This window comes from Carcharhinus amblyrhynchos, chromosome 12 (assembly GCF_965287045.1).
Source record: "Carcharhinus amblyrhynchos chromosome 12, sCarAmb.v2.hapA, whole genome shotgun sequence".
Classification (NCBI taxonomy): domain Eukaryota; kingdom Metazoa; phylum Chordata; class Chondrichthyes; order Carcharhiniformes; family Carcharhinidae; genus Carcharhinus; species Carcharhinus amblyrhynchos.
Window position 1 is genome coordinate 20,445,303 of NC_137335.1, and position 20,877 is coordinate 20,466,179.

Genomic DNA, 20,877 nt, shown 5'->3' on the forward strand with positions numbered 1-20,877 from the left:
TGTCTGAGGCCAGAACTCTCCATTCACCTGACGAAGAGGCTGTCCCCTCGAAAGCTTGTGAGAATATTATCAAATAAATAGGTTGGACTAAAACCTGGTGTTGTCAGACTTTTTACTTTTTGATTTTGGCAGTAAACTGTCTGTGAACTGGCATCTTCTATCAATGCTAAAGCAATACAATGGGCATCTTGTTTATTTTTAATCTGGGCCTAATACAGTGCCCTGGAGTTTTATCAATTTTTTAAAAATTTGTAGGGGGAAGAATGATTGACAGGTACAGTTTTTTCACAGGGAAGATCCAAAGGTTAGTTTCAGTTTGTTGGAAGCTGTTTGGACTGCAGACTGGAAGCAGTCTTTCTTGTCACTCTCTCTCTCTTGAGTGAAAACTCTGCTGTTGATGATTTGCTAGCTAGAAGCTAGAGGCAAACAGTGGCTATATTTCTACCTCAGTGTGCTGAACACTCCAAGATTGGAAAGTCAGAGTTTCAATTCTCCATCCAGAGGATTGATTCACAGCAAGTGTTGCTAAGCTGCAAGATCCAGCATCACGTGAGCATACTTGTTCTCTATGTTAAGCCTGGAGCTGGGTGTATGTTTGTTGGAGTTTGTTTGGACCAGTGTATATATAACTGTGAAGGTTTGTACATTTATTTTTTTGCAATTTAGTTAAAGTTATTGTTGATTTTTTTTCTTATATGTTAACTGTATTCTTAAATAAACTTTGTTTGATAAAAACGCCCTAGTGGGAGACTTGAATCAAAGCTGGAGTGAAGCAGCTTATACCTGTGCCAGATTCAAAGTGCAAAATTTATGGTCTAGGTTGACTTCATAAAATACCTTGAGTTTGTGACCTCGATTATAAGAGGATAGTATAGAACTTCAAAGGGACATAAACAAGTTGATGGAATGTGCAGACAGGTGAAGTTCAATGCAGAAGGACTATTACTTACGGGGCAAAAAACTGCAGCAGGCGGCGGTGCAGAGGGACCTCGGGGTCCTTGTGCATGAGTCGCAAAAACCCAGCTTGCAGGTGCAGCAGGTGGTCAGGAAGGTGAATGGGATGCTGGCCTTCATAGTGAGGGGGATTGAATATAAAAGTAGGGAGGTCTTGCTGCAGCTGTATAGGGCATTGGTGAGGCCGCAGCTGGAGTACTGTGTGCAGTTTTGGGCGCCGCACCTGCGCAAAGATATTTTGGCCTTGGAGGGAGTGCAGAGGAGGTTTACTAGGCTGATACCGGAGTTGAGGGGGTTGAGCTATGAGGAGAAGCTGAATAAACTAGGCTTGTACTCGTTAGAGTTTAGAAGAATGAGGGGAGATCTCATTGAGACGTATAAGATGATGAATGGGATGGATAGGATAGAGGTGGAGAGACTCTTCCCGCTCAAAAAAGACAGTAGGACTAGGAGGCACAGCCTCAAGATAAAAGGGGGGCGGTTTAGAACGGAGTTGAGGAGGAACTTCTTCACTCAAAGGGTGGTGAATCTCTGGAATTCTCTGCCCGTTGAAGTGGTGGAAGCTGCCTCGCTAAATATTTTTAAGACACGGGTTGATGGGTTTTTGATAAGAGAGGGGATTAAGGGTTATGGGGAGAGGGCGGGAAAGTGGAACTGAGTAGCGACAGATCAGCCATGATCTTATTGAATGGCGGGGCAGGCTCGAAGGGCTGGATGGCCTACTCCTGCTCCTATTTCTTATGTTCTTAAAAAGAAGTGTGAGTTGATTCATTTTGGTAGGAAGAACATGGAAAAACAATATAAAATAAAGGGTACATTTCAAAAGAGAGTGGAGGAGCAGAGGGACCTGGATGCATATGTACAAAAATCATTGAAGATGGCAGGACAACTTGAAAGAGCAGTTAAAGCACAGTTTCCTGGGTTTTATTAATAGGGACAGAGTACATAGAACACTACAGCACAAACAGGCCCTTCGGCCCACGAGTTGCGCCGATCACATCAACACCTACCAACCTACAGACCTATCTATAACCCTCAATCTCATTAAACCCCATATACTCATCCAGAAGTCTTTTAAAAGACCCCAGCGAGTTTGCCTCCACCGCCACTGACGGCAGCCGATTCCATTCACTCACCACCCTCTGAGTGAAAAACTTACCCCTAACGTCACTTCTGAACTTCCCTCCCTGCACCTTAAATCTGTGTCCCCTCGTAGCAACCATTTCAACCTGGGGAAATAGCCTCTGAGAGTCCACCCTATGTATTCCTCTCAACATTTTGTAAACTTCAAAAAGTACAAGAAGAGGGAAGATATGTTGAATTTGTACATGTCACTAGTTTGGTTTCAGCTGGAGTATTTCACTGAATTCTGGGTACCAGACTTTAAGAAGGGTGTGAAGATACAAGAAAGTGTGTAGAATAGGTTCATGAGAATTAATCCAGGGATGAGGAACTTGCTATGAATGTTGAAAGAAAATTAATAGAGATATTCAAAATCACGAGGGGTCTCCCAGAGTAGATGGGCAGAAACTGTTCCCACTTGTGAAAGGATTGAGAATGAGAGGGCACAAATATAAAGTAATTAGTCAAAGAAGCCAAAGTGATAGGAGAATTTTTTTAAAGCAGTGAATGGTTAGGGTTTGAACATAATAAGAACATAAGAAATAGGAGCAGGAGTAGGCCATCCAGCCCTTCGAGCCTGCCCCGCCATTCAATAAGATCATGGCTGATCTGTCGTGGCTCAGTTCCACTTTCCCGCTTTCTCCCCATAACCCTTAATCCCCTCTCTTATCAAAAACCCATCAACCCGTGTCTTAAAAATATTTAGCGAGGCAGCCTCCACCACTTCAACGGGCAGAGAATTCCAGAGATTCACCACCCTTTGAGTGAAGAATTTCCTCCTCAACTCCGTTCTAAACCACCCCCCTTTTATCTTGAGGCTGTGCCCCCTAGTCCTACTGTCTTTTTTGAGCAGGAAGAGTCTCTCCACCTCTATCCTATCCATCCCATTCATCATCTTATAAGTCTCAATGAGATCTCCCCTCATTCTTCTAAACTCTAATGAGTACAAGCCCAGTTTATTCAGCCTCTCCTCATAGCTCAACCCCCTCAACTCCGGTATCAGCCTAGTAAACCTCCTCTGCACTCCCTCCAAGGCCAAAATATCTTTGCACAGGTGCGGTGCCCAAAACTGCACACAGTACTCCAGCTGTGGCCTCACCAATGCCCTATACAGCTGCAGCAAGACCTCCCTACTTTTATATTCAATCCCCCTCGCTATGAAGGCCAGCATCCCATTGGCCTTCCTGACCACCTGCTGCACCTGCAAGCTGGGTTTTTGCGACTCATGCACAAGGACCCCGAGGTCCCTCTGCACTGACGCCTGCTGCAGTTTTTCGCCCTGTAAGTAATAATCCTTCCTACCATTCTTCCTACCAAAGAGGACCACCTCACACATGCCAACATTAAATTCCATTTGCCAGTTCCTGGCCCATTCGCCCAGCGTATCTAGATCCTTCTGCAGACTCTCCACACCCTCTGCACAATTTGCCGTTCCCCCTATCTTGGTGTCATCAGCAAATTTCGACACCCTACACTCGGTTCCCTCCTCCAGATCATCTATATAAATGGTAAAAATGCACTGTCTGTGTGGTGAAGGCAGATTCAGTTGAAACATTCAAAAGGGAGTTAGGCTGTTATCTGAAAAGGAAGTAGACTGTTATCAGAAAAGGGAGAATGTGTATGGTTACAAGGAAAAGGTGGAGGAATGGCAGTAGGTGAACTGCCCATTCATACAGCCAGTACAGACATGCTGGGCAAATTACCTCCTATATCATGGTGGGGTGAGAAATAAACAGAGAAATAGCTGATGCATATAAAAATGGTACTGCAATTATCATGGGGGATTTTAATCTCAATATCAATTGGTCAAGGCAACCTTGAGAAGAATTCACAGAATGTATCTGCGATAGCTTCCTTGAACAGCATATAATGGAACCAACGAGGGAGCAAACTATCCTTGATCTGGTCCTGTGTAATGAAACAGGAATAATTAATGTTAGTTTATAGTTAGGGAGCCTCTAGAAAGAAGTGATCGCAGTACGGCTGAATTTAAAATACAGATGGAGTGTCTTGTGCTCAAACAAAGGAGACTACAAAGGGATGAGGGAGGCATTGAGTAAGGTAGACTGGGAGCCAAAACTTTATGGTGGGATAATTGAGGAACAATGGTGGACTTTCAAAGCGCTCTTTCACAGTGCTGAGCAAAAGTATATACTAGTGATAAGGAAGGACTGTAGAAAAAGATAATCAACCATGGGTATCTAAGGAAATAAAGGAGAGTATCAAATTGAAAGAAAATGCATACAAAGTGGCGAAGATTAGTGGGAAACTTGAGGATTGGGAAATCTTTAAAGGTCAACAGAGTCACAAGAAAAGCTATAAAGAAAAGTAAGATGGATTATGAGAGTAAACTAGCTCAATATAAAAACGGATAGCACAATTTTCTACGTATATAAAACGAAAAAGAGTGGCTAAAGTAAACATTAGTCCTTTAGAGGATGAGTAAGGGGATGTAATAACTGAAAATGAGAAAATAGCTGAGGCGTTGAACAGGTATTTTGTGTCGGTCTTCATAGTGGAAGACACAAATAACATGCCAAAAGTTGATGATGTGAAGGCTATGGCAGATGAAGACCTAGAAACTATCATTATCATGAAAAAGGTAGTGTTGGGCAAGCTAATGGGGCTAAAGGTAAACAAGTCTCTTGGCCCTGATGGAATGCATCCCAAGGTATTAAAAGAGATGGCGGGAGAAATAGCAAATGCACTAGTGGTAATTTATCAAAATTCGCTGGACTCTGGGGTGCTTGGAAAACAACAAATGTGACGCCATTGTTTAAGAAAGGAGGTAGACAAAAAGCAGGTAACTATAGTCTGGTTAGCTTAACTTCTGTAGTAGGGAAAATGCTTGAATCTATCATCAAGGAAATAGCGAGACATCTGGACATAAATTGTCCCAATGGTAAGACGCAGCATGGGTTCATGAAGGGCAGGTCATGTTTGACTAATTTGGTGGAATTCTTTGAGAACATTACATGCGCAGTGCATAGTGGGGAACCTGTGGATGTGGTGTATCTGGATTTCCTGAAAGCATTTGACAAAATGCTGCACCAAAGGGTGCTACTTAAGATAAATGTGCACAGTGTTATGGGTGATGTATTAGCATGGATAGAGGATTAGTTAACTAACAGAAAGCAAAGACTGGGGGTAAATTGGTGTTTTTCTGGTTGGCAATCAGTGACTAGTAGTATGCCTCTGAGATCAATGTTGGACCACAATTGTTTACGATTTACATAGATGATTTGGAGTTGGGGACCAAATGTAGTGTGTCAAAATTTGCAGTTGATACTAAGATGAGTGGCAGACCAAAGTGCAGAAGATGCTGAAAATCTGCAAAGGGATATAGATAGCCTAAGTGAGTGGGCAAGGGTCTGGCAGATGGAGTACAAGTTGGTAAATGTGAGATCATCCACTTTGGTAGGAATAACAGCAAACTGGACTATTATTTAAATGGTAAAAAATGCAGCATGCTGCTGTGCAGAGGGGCCTGTGTGTCCTTGTGCAAGTATCACAAGGAGTTGGTTTGCAGGGTGCAGCAGGTAATTAAGAAGGCAAATGGAATTTTGTCCTTCATTGCTAGAAGGATGGAGTTTTAAAAACAGTAAAGTTATGTTGCAGCTGCATAAGATGCTGGTGAGGCCACATCTTGGAGTACTGTATACAGTTTTGGTCTCCTTACTTGAGAGAGGATATACTGGCACTGGAGGGGGTGCAGAAGAGATTCACTAGGTTGATTCTGGAGTTGAGAGGGTTGGCTTATGAGGGGAGACTGAGTAGACTGGGACTATACTCATTGGAATTCAGAAGAATGAGGGGAGATCTTATAGAAACATATAAGATTATGAAGGGAATAGATAAAATAGCAGGAAAGTTATTTCCATTGGCAGGTGAAACTAGAACTAGGGAGCATAGCCTCAAAATATAAGGGGGAGCAGATTTAGGACTGAGTTGAGGAGGAACTTTTTCACACAATCGGTTGTGAATCTGTGGAATTCCCTGCCCAGTGAAGCAGCTGAGGCTACCTCATTGAATGTTTTTAAGGCAAGAATAGATAAGTTTTTGATCATTAAAGGAGTTGAGGGTTATGGTGAGTGGGTGTGTTAAGTGGAGCTGAGTCCGCAAAAAGATCGGCCATAATCTTGTTGAATGGCGGAGCAGGCTCAAGGGGCCTGATGGCCTACTCCTGCTCCTAGTTCTAAAGTTCTTTGTTCAATACTGTAACAATTCTGTGAATCTTTAACATACTTGTGTTGGCTGACTTTTAGTGACCCATCTATAAATGCGAATTTTATCCGTGACAAAAGTCTCTAATAGTTTTACCATTAGCCCATAATTAGGTTTATCACTCATTTTTGGAACAAGGGTGTAACGTTTAAAATTCCCTTAACCCCATATCTAAGGAGGTTTGAAAGATTGTGGCCAGAACTTTTGCTATCGCTCTATCTAAGGTTTGCTCAACAGTGTCAGGTATATTCTATTTAAACTGGGTAACCTTAAGTTATAAAGGACAAGTTGAGTTACTCTTACAGAGAATCAACATGGATATGCCAGGCTAAATAAGAACATAAGAAATAGGAGCAGGAGTAGGCCATCTAGCCCCTCGAGCCTGCCCCGCCATTCAATAAGATCATGGCTGATCTGTCGTGGCTCAGTTCCACATTCCCACCCTCTCCCCATAACCCTTAATCCCCTTGCCTGTCAAAAACCTATCAACCCGCGTCTTAAAAATATTGAGCGAGGCAGCCTCCACCACTTCAACAGGTAGAGAATTCCAGAGATTCACCACCCTTTGAGTGAAGAAGTTCCTCCTCAACTCCGTTCTAAACCACCCCCCCCTTTATCCTGAGGCTGTGCCCTCTAGTCCTACTGTCCTTTCTGAGCGGGAAGAGCCTCTCCACCTCTATCCTATTCAACATCTTATACATCTCAATGAGATCTCCCCATATTCTTCTAAATTCTAACAAGTACAAGCCTAGTTTATTCAGCCTCTCCTCAGAGTTCAACCCCCTCAACTCCGGAATCAGCCTAGTAAACCTCCTCTGCACTCCCTCCAAGGCCAAAATATCCTTGCATAAGTGCGGCGATCAAAACTGCACACAGTACTCCAGCTGCGGCCTCACCAGTGCCCTATACAGCTGCAGCAAGACCTCCCTACTTTTATATTCAATCCCCCTCGCTATGAAGGCCAGCATCCCATTCGCCTTCTTGACCACCTGCTGCACCTGCAGGCTGGGTTTTTGCGACTCATGCACAAGGACCCCGAGGTCCCTCTGCACCGTCGCATGCTGCAGTTTTTCGCCATGTAAGTAATAGTCCTTCCTACCATTATTCCTACCAAAGTGGACAACCTCACATTTGCCAACATTAAATTCCATTTGCCAGTTCCTGGCCCATTCGCCCAGCCTATCTAGATCCTTCTGCAGACTCTCCACACCCTCCGCACAATTTGCCTTTCCACCAATCTTGGTGTCATCAGCAAATTTTGACACCATACACTCGGTTCCCCCCTCCAGATCATCTATATAAATGGTGAATAGCTGAGGCCCCAGCACCGACCCCTGGGGCACTCCACTAGTCACCAACCGCCAATCCGAATAGCACCCATTGACCCCCATTCTCTGGCTCCTATTTGCCTCCTAAATGACCTCTTCAGGTTTTCTGGTCTAAGAAGGTGGGAAGCAAATATAAAATGCTGAATGCAGTGGTGTCCCAATGATTGCCTGGCACTGTTTTTTCATTCAGAAGAGGTGGTTGCAGGCAAGAAAGGCTGCCCCCCAGAACACAGATTTAACCCAGATTTGTGCCTAATGTTGAAAGGAAAAATCCTGCCTGATAAAAAAGTTAATGTGATAATGTGAGCAGCTTTAATGGATTTAATTGCTTTATTTATTCATTACTTCACTTATTTTGGGTTGTATTTATAGCATGAAATAAATGCAAAATCTTCTAAACAAAGGCATCAAAGTTTGTGGATGTTGCATTTTAAAAGTTACTGTGCTGAAACAACAGTGAAGTAGGCCAAAGGAGGGGTGGGGGTGAGAAATCGGTTAAGGGCCCCACTCCCAACTATTATTGTGTCATTGCCCTTTTTGGATAAACAGAACTTTATCTCTGACAGCTTCCATGCTCAAATAGCTAGCCTTGGTGCTTCTAAACTACAGCGGCAGGCCATGAAATGTCTGCCCGTTTACTTCCTGTAGTCAGCTTTTAATTGCACGAGATTTCTTATGATGGTTTTGCTTGCCTGATTTGATTGGCTTGGCAGAGTGGAAAGATCTATTCTTGGCGCTGTTCTCTTTTTGATGGGCTTAGGCAAATGTTCTATGACACTGTGAAATGTTGCATGGGAATGACTATGATTGCTTCAGTATATAAACCAGATAAGTTAAAAGCTTGAGAGATGTTTGTAGAGACTACTGCAGTGGACCAGAAATGAAGTGGCAACGGCACTGAATTGTGCAATGATGCAAACACTTCACTGAAAAAGAATTTGTCGGGGAATGTTGTGTTATAATCAACTATTTGTCCCTAAGGCATGAATAAAAATTTGAATCTGTTGGTCTGTGCCTGAATACCATTGAGAAGTGAATCTAGATTGAACACAAGCCAGACCCTTTAGTTTTCTCCCCCATGGTTGAAAATTTAGATACCGGTAACCTTTGTCAGTTCATCTGTGTGGAAGCAACAGTAGACGTGAAGTCTTTTCCTTCCACTGAAATTGTATCTGATATTTGGGAGAAAAATTTAAAAGAAATTAGCAATAAGTGATGTCTGAAAAAGATTCCAAACTTGACCGAAGATGGGTGGTGGGGGGAAGGTGATGGGGAAAGTATAAGATCAGTAAGCCTAGTGAAGAGCATTGCTTCTGAAATGGCAGGCAATGACCATTTGAAAATTGACCATTTGAAAATTGGCCATTTCATCCGGTGTCCTGAAGTGTTTCTTTCGAACGTGCTGTCAAATGGAAACCAGTTCATGTGTTATTTCGAATGCTTAAATATGTGCCGTAGAGTGTTGTCCTTTTTTTAAGGAATAGAGTAGGTTTTGTAGGAGAACAAAGTATGATTTTGGGGGGGAAAAAGGCCTCATTATTTGAAACAAAATTATTTATTACCAGAGGTTCTGCAGTTCACATTTTATAGTTTTTGTTGTTTATAAGTGAGGCACTGAAACATAGCTTGCGTATTTAATATTCTGTTTACGAAAGGACTTTCAACCACTATTAGAGTAAGGTGAGTCACAAAGAATAAATTGCTGTAAAGTGAAAGATTATTACATAGGTTGTTGCTTACAGAATCTGGTTGTAGATCATTGAAAGGTTGGAGCTTTTAATTATAATTTGAAGTTTCTTAAAGGGATACTGTTTCACTGGAGAATTATATGAAATTCAAATCTCTTACAAAATTGTACATCAACTGATCTTCACTGTTAATAATGCCTGATGAATTCTGCCTATAATGCTATAAAAGTGATATTTCTGGTATGCATTACACATCATATAGTGCATTCAAATTTCTTCTGCACGTTTTTAAAAATAGTCCTCCTAAGGGAACTGATCAGGAGTGCAAAATAGCAGCTTCCTGTAGTCTGTTAATTGCTCTTTTGATTTTCCCATCAGCAATACCAGTGTCCTGATGTCCTGTTTGAATGACACTCTGCATGAACTCGCTTAAGGTTTACTTCATATCGAATAGGGACACACCTATTTTTCAGCAGCAGAGTTAATACATTGTGCTTGTGTACTATGCTGTTCTCATCAGCACAAAACACGCAGTCCATGAACAGCTATACATTGTACTGCTATTTTGTGTTTGCAATTCTTTTTAAATACAGTACTTGATGCTAGTTGCGTTTGGTTAAAAAAAAAATGACCTGAAGCTGAAAGTGATGAACATCACCGGTTGGAAAGTTATTGATCAGACAAAAATTTAATGTTCAGTGGCTTGCACTTTGTTTTTTTTAAATTAGGCTTTAAATCCTTAAAGAAATACTGCTTCAACATAATCGAAAAACAATGTGAATTTTATGCTATAAAAGCATCTGTTATTAAATGGCGCGTTCTCTGACAGATTGTGAGCAGTAGCGCAGTAAATTTGGTAGTAATATATTCCAACTAATATTTTGAAACTTTTTTATTCAGTCTTCGGATGTGGTTGTCGTTGGCTAGGCCAGCAATTATTGCTCATTCCCTTTGAGAAGATGCCTTCTTGAATTGCTGCAGTCTATGTGGTATAGATACACCCCCAATGTTGTGGGGAATTCCAGGATTTTGACCCAGTGACAGTGAAGCAACTGTAATATATTTACAAGTCAGGATAGTGGGTGGCTTGGTGGGGAGCTTCCAGGCGGAGGCGTTCCCATGTGTTTGCTGTCCTTGAGCATCTAGATGGTAGCAGTCATAGATTTGGAAGGTGCTGTACTGCCTAAAGAGGCTTGGTGAGTTCCTACAGCGCATCTTATTGATGATACACTTAACCACTATGCATTAATGGTGGAGGGAGTGAATGATTGTGGACTTTGTCCTGGATGGTGTCTAGCTTTGAACGTTGTCAGAGCAGCACACAGCGAGACAAGTGGAGAGTATTCCATCACACTGAGTTGTTTGTGCCTTGTAGATGGTGGACACACTTTGGGGAGTCAGGAGGTCAGTTACTCATCACAAAATTCCTAGCCTCTGATCTGTCCTTGCAGTCACAATATTGATATGGCTGTTCCTGCATAGTTTCTGGTCACTGGTTGATAGTGGGGATTCAGTGATGATGATGATGCTGTTGAATGTCGCAGACTGATGGTTAAGTTTTCTCATGTTGGAGGTAGTCATTGCCTGGTACTTATGTGGCACTAATGTTACTTACCACTCGTCAGCCCAAGCCTGGAGATTGTGCAAGTCTTGCTGTATTTGAACATGAACTGCTTTGGTATCTGAGGTGCTGAAAACTGTGCAATCATCAACAAACATCCCCACTTTTTATGGAAGAAGGGGCATTATGAAGCATCTGAAGATGATTGAGTCTTAGGAACACATGCAGTGATGTCCTGGAACTGAGATAATTGATCTTCAACAACCACAGTCATCATCCTTTTGTACCAGGGATGATTGCAACTTGGATCATATCAGTCCCATCAAACAATGAGGTCAGTATCAGGCATGGAAAGAAGAATTCAGCCAGATTTCAGGCATGGAAAAAAGAATTCAGCCAGATTTCAGGCAAGTGGGAATATGCAGCTGCTGCTCCTTATGGTGTTTGGTTTTCTAGCCTAAATTACTGGCCCGGAGAAAACAAAGCAGCATACTTTTTTTTGTGCTAGGTCTGGATAAATAATAATTTACAAAACCCATAATTAGTTGTTATTAAATCACAGTGCTTGTATATTAATAACATTTACTATTGACTGCATTTGCATTATCTAGTTGTTTTGCCCATTATGTTGATTTTCATTATTACGTGCTGTGATCAGACCTTGCAGCTTATAGCATGTGTTCCAGTGAACAACACATGAGAAAACTGTCGCTGGTCAATATTGTGCTGTGTAAGCGGAATACAGAACTGCAGCCAGAAGATGTGAAATGTTCATGGATATGTGAATAGCTGCCACATTTTTCACTTAATCACTGGAATTTCTGTAATATGTTGTGCTTGGAGTCTGTGAATCATACTTTTACAGACTCGGAGCAGAACGAATGTTGCAATCTATTTTTTTCTACAGATGTTCATGGTAAAGCTTCTAGTAAATCATTCTTAAAGTTGCACGTCCAACAGCTTTTATTTTTCTTGCTGTGTTATTAGAAGATGGTATTCCACTGATTGTATGGCAGTGGAGCAATGCAGCTGATAAATCTGTTACCAAGAGTTGAACTGAGTCATGTAGACATGACTGGTCTTGGATTTGATGCCTAACTATCACGTTAGCCCATTTCAACTGGAGTGAAAGCAGGGTTTTTGTCATTGGCTGCATGCCCTCTGGTGAGGCGGTGGTGAAAGATCAGCTAGGAAATTTTTTTCCTCATCAGTATCCATTGACTATTACTGAAAATTTCACATATGTGGACATAATTAGATTGGGCTGTAATGAAGTTACAAGTCAAATAGGCTTCCTGCACTTGCCATCAGAACTCTCGCACAAAGAAAGCTGTCACAATTTCCATAGAGACTGATTAAAAAAAGAAAGGAGTCTTCATGCTGCTAAAGGAAAGAGACAGATGGACAAGATTTCACTTCCTTTTAAAAACTTTTACTGTAACAAAAAAACTAAAATCAGTGTAGAATAAGCATGAATTAATAGGCAACTGATGGCATCAACTAAAGAACAAAATACATTTTGCAGCAACTAACTAGCACAACCAAAATGTGCCTTACAAAATGCTTTTACTTCATGCTTCTGGCACTTATGTATCATTTAAAGGAGCACCTTCAGTCACTCCCACCTCCAGCAGAGATTCACCTCCCCCTGCCATGCCAATTTGAAACTTTGTCTTTGAAAGTTGTTCCACTCTGCTTGACTATTTCAAATTTGATTATCACTAGCAAAGCACAAAATGACAGACTTCTATTCCCTAAAGCATCAAGAGTCCTGTGTGTTCTATTCTTTCTTTTAAAAAAAACTAACCTCTTAACAACACCCTGCTTGTTTTCTAACACGGTAAGAAGTCTCACAACACCAGGTTAAACTCCAATAGGTTTATTTGCTAGCAAGAAAACTGCAGCAGGCGACGGTGCAGAGGGACCTCGGGGTCCTTGTGCATGAGTCGCAAAAACCCAGCCTGCAGGTGCAGCAGGTGGTCAGGAAGGCGAATGGGATGCTGGCCTTCATAGCGAGGGGGATTGAATATAAAAGTAGGGAGGTCTTGCTGCAGCTGTATAGGGCATTGGTGAGGCCGCAGCTGGAGTACTGTGTGCAGTTTTGGGCGCCGCACCTGCGCAAGGATATTTTGGCCTTGGAGGGAGTGCAGAGGAGGTTTACTAGGCTGATACCGGAGTTGAGGGGGTTGAGCTATGAGGAGAGGCTGAATAAACTAGGCTTGTACTCGTTAGAGTTTAGAAGAATGAGGGGAGATCTCATTGAGACGTATAAGATGATGAATGGGATGGATAGGATAGAGGTGGAAAGACTCTTCCCGCTCAAAAAAGACAGTAGGACTAGGGGGCACAGCCTCAAGATAAAGGGGGGGCAGTTCAGAACGGAGTTGAGGAGGAACTTCTTCACTCAAAGGGTGGTGAATCTCTGGAATTCTCTGCCCGTTGAAGTGGTGGAGGCTGCCTCGCTAAATATTTTTAAGAAGCGGGTTGATGGGTTTTTGATAAGAGAGGGGATTAAGGGTTATGGGGAGAGGGCGGGAAAGTGGAACTGAGCCACGACAGATCAGCCATGATCTTATTGAATGGCGGGGCAGGCTCGAAGGGCCAGATGGCCTACTCCTGCTCCTATTTCTTATGTTCTTATGTTCTTAAGCGCCACTAGCTTTCAGGCTCTACCCCTTCGTTAGGTGAGTGGGGAGTTCTGATCACAGACAGGGCATATAAAGGTACACACTCAGTTTACGGAATATTGATTAGAATGCAAGTCTTTACAGCTAATCAAATCTTAAAAGTGCAGACAATGTGAGTGGTGATAGCATTAAGCAGAGGTTAAAGAGATGTGTATTGTCTCCAGACAGGACAATAAGTGAGATGTTGCAAGCCCAGGCAAGTCATGCGGGTTACAAATAGTGTGACATGAACCCAAGATCCTGGTTGAGGCCATCCTCGTGTGTGGAACTTGGCTATCAGTCTCTGCTCAGTGACTGCGCTGTCATGTGTCATGAAGGCTGCCTTGGAGAACGTTTACCTGAAGATCACAGGCTGAATGCGCATAACCGCTGAAGTATTTGTCAACAGGAAGAGAACAGTCTTGCCTGGCGATTGTCGAGCAGTGTTCGTTCATCTGTTTTTGTAGCGTCTGCATAGTCTCCCCAATGTACCACGCCTCGGGACATTGTTTCCTGCAGCGTACCAGGTAGATAATGTTGGCTGAGTTGCAAGAGTATGTACCGTGTACCTGGTGGATGGTGTTCTCACGTGAGATGATGGCATCTGTGTTGATGATCCGGCATGTTTTGCAGAGGTTGCTGTGACAGGGTTGGGTGATGTCATGGTCATTGTTCTCCTGAAGTCTGGGTAGTTTGCTGCGGACGATGGTCTGTTTGAGGTTGTGCGGTTGTTTGAAGGCAAAAAGTGGGGGTGTGGGGATGGCCTTAGTGAGATGCTTGTCTTCATCAATGACGTGTTGGAGACTCTGGAGAAGATGTCGTAGCTTCTCCGCTCTGGGGAAGTACTGGACAATGAAGGGTATTCTGTCCACTATGTCCCGTGTTTGTCTTCTGAGGAGGTCGGTGCGGTTTTTCGCTGCGGCGGGTTGGAACTGTCGATCAATGAGTCGAGCGCCATATCATGGCGAACACTTCAGTGGTCATGGGCATTCAGCCTCTGATCTTTGGGTAATCGTTCTCCAAGGCAGCCTTCACGACAGCGCAGAGTTGCTGAGCAGAGACTGATAGCCAAGTTCCGCACATATGAGGATGGCCTCAACTGGGATCTTGGGTTCATGTCACACTGTTTGTGACGCGCATGACTTGCTTGGGCTTGCATCATCTCACTTACTGTCCTGTCTGGAGACAATACACATCTCTTTAACCTCTGCTTAATGCTATCACCACTCACGTTGTCTGCACCTTTGAGACTTGATTAGCTGTAAAGACTTGCATTCTAATCAGTATTCTGTAAACTGAGTGTGTGCCTTTATATGCCCTATTTGTGATCAGAACTCCTTACTCACCTGATGAAGGGGCAGAGTCCCAAAGGCTAGTGGCATTTGCTATCAAATAAACCTGTTGGACTTCAACCTGGTGTTGTGAGACTTCTTACGATGTTATCCATTTACAGGGAGGCACTGACTTGCATGCCTCTGCTGCCTGGGATTGTCACTCCTCTTACGCCCAGATCATTCCTGATGGAATCGGCAAAAGGCTCTATCCAATATACACAAAGAACAACCCAGCACGGGAAACAGGCCCTTCGGCCCAACGAGCCCACGCCGCCATTTCAACAAAGCATTTTCCTACACCTACCCTGCCCCGTGTGTATGTGAATGGTACCCCTAATGTAGCCAGATTCAGGGGAGAATAGTGTAGGGTCAATTTGGTACACCAATCAGCCTAAGAGCACATCTTTGGGGTGTGGGAGGAAACCGGAGCACCCAGAGGAAACCCACGCGACCACAGGGAGAATGTGCAAACTCCCACAGACACAGGCCCAAATCCATGTATCTGCATAGCTAGCAATGATAGTCACTGAGCTGTTGTGGTGCCCGTCTGCTGGTCCAGGATTAAGCGCGCACAATGACACGAAGTACTAGGCCACTCTCAAAACCTCCAAGAGCAGCCCACGCACGACCCACTGTGTGCATGCCCCTCGTTTGACAACAAGGTGGACAGACTCCTGTGGATTAAAAGAGACAAAACATTAACATGTAATATTTCATTTCCAGTGTCGTCCTGAGGCTCTGACCCTTTTTAATACTGTCTTCTATAACCCTCCATCCCTGTTTCACTCAAGTGTCTATCTAAGTAAACCTTAAACAAGTCCAACGTGCCTGCCTCCACCACCTTACTTGGTAGCGCATTCCATACCCCCATGACCCTCTGTGTGAAAAACCTTCCTCTAGTATCCAAATTATACTTCTCGCCCCTCACCCTTAGATCATGACCTCTCGTAATAGTTGTCCCCAGTCTAGGGAAAAGCCTACCACTGTTGACTCTATCTATTCCCTTCATTATTTTATACACCTCTATCAGATCCCCCCCTTAATCTCCGTCTTCCTAAATAGGGCAGAGGAGACAGGGCAGCGCTGCCTGATGTCAGATTTGATCTGCGAACTTTGATTCCCATCCATTAATTGAAACTGTGCTACTGATGTTCATGTACAACAATTGGACCCAAATGTGATTCCTTCCCCAATCACATTTCAGAGAGCACATCCAACATGGGTGTGCGATATCCTGTCAAACATCTTCTCCAAGTTCAGTCTGATGAAGCAGGTGTCCAGCCTCCTGTCCTGCACGTAGACAATTGTGTCCCTGAGTGGCGTGAGGCTATCCGAGATCTTCCTGCCGGGTACAGCACAGGTCTGGTCAGGGTGGATCATCGACTCCAGAGCATACTTGTCCCGGTTGACAGTGACCATGGCTAGAATTTTATAGTCCACTTTCAACAGTGAGATGGATTTCCAATTTCTAATTTCTTCCCTTTCCCACTTCTGCTTGAAGATGAGGGTAATGATGCCTTTTCTTGTAAATTCTGACATACTACTGCCCAGAAGCATACTCTCATACAACTCAGCAGGTCAGAGCCAACCCAGTCCCACTGAGCTGGTAAACCATCATCTCTGGGGTAGACAACAGGAAGGACTGGGAGGCCACGCTGTCTGTTGGCTTCAGGTCATACAGACCGGCATAAAAGGATTTGCAGATCCTCAGGATGTCAGACCACGATGACTTTACTGAGTTGTTATCTTCCTTCAGGCTGCTGGTCACGGAGGGATCACTGTACATCTTTTAGAAGAAGAAATGTGAACACATTTCATCCTGCTCTACAGAATGGACTGAAGATCGCAAAGAGCAAGGCTAGCTAGCTCTTTAACTCTTGGAGATTCTCCTTGACATAGACTGCCATTGACTGCAGCTGAAGCAGATTCTGCATGCTTTGCTGGAGCCGTGACATTTTTCCCCACATCTTTTTCTCTCTCTCTCTCTCTCTCCCCCTCTCTCTCTCTCTCTCTCTCTCTCTCTCTCTCTCTCTCACCTTTCGAACACTTAAGAATGAATAACTCTTGATGTTCCCCTTGATTTCTTCCCATCAGAACGATAGAGACTCAGAGAAGGATTTCATGGTTCTCCAACCTAATTTCTCGAGGTTCTCTGTGGTCAATAGTTTTAATCCAACTTCTATACCTCCATCTTCTGGTTTTTCTGTAGGTGGTAGTCAGCCAGTAGGAGGCAGCGGTCAGAGAAAAAACTCTGGCTTGATGTTGGTGGACCTGACTGTGAGTACAAGGGACACAAATAGGAATTCTATCCTGGTGCGTACTGACCAGTCTGGCCACAACCATGTGTAACTATGCTGCACTCTGTTGTAGGGTTACTGAAGATGCAGCTTGGCATCTTTTACCGTTTCTGTCAGGAGTCTGGACATGGCGTCCAGTTTGCCGTTGGTCCTGCCGGATCACCCAGCCTCATCAATGATACAGTTGAAGTCATTGTCCAGACTGGCCAACCTGGAAGTGGTCAGTGTCTCAATAAAATTAGATTGGCAACTTTGTTATTGACATGTAACAGGGTTACAATCTTCTACACAGCTTATTTATCCAAAGATGTGTAGATCAGGTGGACTGGCCATTCCATATTGCCCCTTAGTGCCCCAAAATGTGTAGATTAAGGGGATTAGTGGGGTAAATACATGGGCAGTGGGGGTAGAGCCTGGGTGAGATGGTCTGTTGGAGAGTCAGTGCAGATGTGATGGGCTCAATGGACTCCTCTTGTGCTGTAGGGATTCTATGATATGCTAACTTTTCACATTCTATTTAGCCTCTCTACCATCACTGAACCCTTTCTGTCCGATCATTGCCAGTCACGATACTTTTGAGTTTTGAGTTGAGACAAATTTATGCAAATATAATTTAAAGCAAATTTTAACTTGGAGCGTGACTTGTACTGGCAATGGTCTTGTTGGGCATTTATGCTGGTGCTAGTGACCGCTGCTTAACCATTCATGACACGGAAGCTGTCATGAATGGTTAAGCATTTATTTATTTTGGAAGCTGTCACTTTCAAATTTTGAGTTTGATACAAAATTTTACAGAACTACTAGGGAAGGGCATTTATTAAGAATTATGTTTTCAAGAGTGATTATTATTAATTTTTAAATTATCTTCAGAGGTTTTCTTTAATTTCTGAACATTTTAATTCGATAACCTTAACTGCCAATACTGTAACTGAACCACTGGAAACTTTTAAAGACTCTTGCAAAATAATTTTGCAGTAATGCAAGAAGTTCATGTAAAGCATCAAGCTTAAAGCCGTGTAAATATAAAGGTGAAATAGAGACTGATGATGACTGCGATTAACTTGAAAGCCACAAGATCAACGCTTTGGCTTAAATTATTTAAAAACAATGCACAAAATTATGATGCCCGAAATCAATTAAAGTGCTGCAGGTCAATTGGTATTTGTGCAGGGAACAGACGCATTCATTCTTCACGTGTGATTCCTTCATCAGATTTTTTGTTTTGCTTTTTTGAATGGTTAAAAAAGATGGCAACCAGGGCTTTGTCAGTGAGGGCACAGAGTACAAAAACAAGGATGTCACGTTAAACATGTATAAAACACTGGCTTGGTCTCAACAGGAGTATTGCATTCAGTTCTCAATGCCGCACTTTAGGAATGATGTGAAGGCATTAGAGTGCAGAAAAGGTTCACAAGAAGGTTCCAGGGATGAGGAACTTCAATTATGTGAATAAGAATTATGCAAATAGGGTGGTATGGTGGCAGAATGGTAGCGCTGCTGCCTTACAGCACCAGCTTGGATGACTGTGGAGTTTACATGTTCTCCCTGTGTCTGTGTGGGTTTCCTCCGGGTGCTCTGGTTTCCTCCTGCAATGTGTAAAACGTGTTTGTTAGGTACATTAGCTATGCTAAATTCTCCCTCATTATACCTGAACAGGTGCCGCTGGAGTGTGGTGACCAGGAGATTTTCACAGTAACTTCATTGTAGGGTTAATGTAAGCCTATTTGTGACACTAGTAAGTAAACAAAATAAACAAAAATAAATAAATGTTTAAGTTGGGGTTGTTCTCCTTAAAGGAAAGTTGGTTATGAGGAGATTTAATGGAGATGCCCAAAAATGAGAGGGGTCTGGACAGAATAAATAGGGAAAAAATGTTTCCACAGATGGAGGCTTTGAGAACCTGAGGATGCAAATTTAAGGTAACTGACAAAAGAAGCAATGGAAATGTGAGGAAAAATATTTTAAAGCACCAAGTGGTTAGGATCTAGAATGCACTGCCTGAGTGTGTGGGGGAAGGCAGGTTAAATCGGGGCACTTGAGGGAAATTATCCTGTCACCTTTTTCAGATAATAATTCAATGTACAGGGCTATGGGAAGAAGGCAAAGGAGTAGCTCCAGGTGAATTGCTCCTTCATAGACCTAACACAGACACTGAGCGGAATGCCCCCGTTATGTGCTTTAACTATTCTACGGTTCTATATTCTATCCAGAATGTGTTTCACCTTACTCTGACCTGATCCAGACTCAGTGACATTGGAGTTCAAAATTGATTTGTCTGTTTTTTAACCCTAACATTTCTTCCTCAGGTGAAGACTTTGCCATTGTACAGCAAGAGATTATTATGATGAAAGACTGTAAACACTCGAACATTGTTGCATATTTTGGCAGTTACCTCAGGTATGTGTGGAGCTATCCTTGTTTTGCACCATGCTTTGTGTGCTGGCTATTTTTTAGGAGGTTTTACTGTATTATGCTTTTGTTTGTACCCGCATTGACTTAAGCGAATGAGTGAATTGAGAATGCAAGCTTATTTTGGTTTGATATGCGTGGTGACACATTTTACTTTGACTAACTGGTTGTATGCTTAGAGTCCGCAAACATTTTTTGTTGCCGCTGTGCTGTTTCCTATAAGAACTTCAGTTTCAACTTTGTGTGCATGTTCAACAACAACTTATCTTTATAGAAAATCTTTGACTAATGAATGTCCCAAAGCAGCTCTTGAATAAACTGAATAGGAGAAATTGACACAGGGCAATTCAAAGAAAGCTTAAGGGAATACCTGAAAGCTTGGCAGAGGATTTTATAATGTGAGGGATAGGAATTCTGGAAAGGTTGCCGAGATTAGAGCTGGTGTCCCTAATGGAGGGGTGAAGTTGGGAGAAGATTGTTATTAAAATTGCAAGTATTTGGAAAAGGATGTGAGCCTGAAGGAAATTGTTGATGTAGGATGGGTCGAGGTGAATCCCGTTTTGTAGATTAGCATTTGAAATTTGATGTAGAGGGAGGATGCATCACAAGATATAGGCAACTGAATTTTGGGCAAGTTGGGGTTTACAAAGAATGCACAGCAGTACAGCATCTGGATGTGTCACAGACATGTATAAAAGTGTTAACAGTGACAGCAGTTTGGGTTGAGATGGGCAATGTTGCACAGTTGCAAATAGGCAAATGGACATAGTTGATATCCTGTTGAATGTTGAAGATTGTGAATGGCCCTATTTAGCTGGAGTCATCAGATAAGAATAGGAATAGAGTTGATAGTAAGAGAGAATGGTTTTATGATTGGGCTAATGGTGGAATAGTTGGCTGCCTTGATTATGAACTGGATGAAGCTGTAACTGGCTGCTGTACAGCACAAAAATGTTCAGTGGAGATTTGAATGATGTTGCTGAGGGGAACATGTAGCTTAGGAATGTAACAGCCTGGTCATTCAACTCTGGAAATGATTGTGCAGGGGTGGAAAGAAAACTCATTCTACATTTAGGTAAGTAGGAATGGAACCATGGAGCAGGATGGCAGAAGAAAGGCATTGGAAACAAATGGTTTGACTATATTTTGAGGAAAGGGAGGGACTAGGAGGGGAAGTGCACTGTAAGTGGGCTCCCGGACACGCGTCCTTTGTTTGAACAGAGGGAAGTACGGTAGGATGAGAGAAGAATTGGCGAATGTGGACTGGGGGAGCGAGTTGGAAGGTAGGTCTGCT

General features: G+C 42.9%; 1 protein-coding gene across 12 annotated transcripts in view; it reads left to right on the forward strand.

The window, feature by feature from the left end:
* Positions 1–20,877, forward strand: part of LOC145350833 (mitogen-activated protein kinase kinase kinase kinase 3) — a 309,442-nt gene that overhangs the window by 106,994 nt on the left and 181,571 nt on the right. For all 12 annotated transcript variants that reach the window (XM_080200175.1, XM_080200176.1, XM_080200178.1 and 9 more), the window contains one exon: positions 19,481–19,571. In XM_080200175.1, coding sequence (XP_080056301.1) covers positions 19,481–19,571 — 91 coding nt within the window. The remainder of the gene's footprint in view (positions 1–19,480; positions 19,572–20,877) is intronic.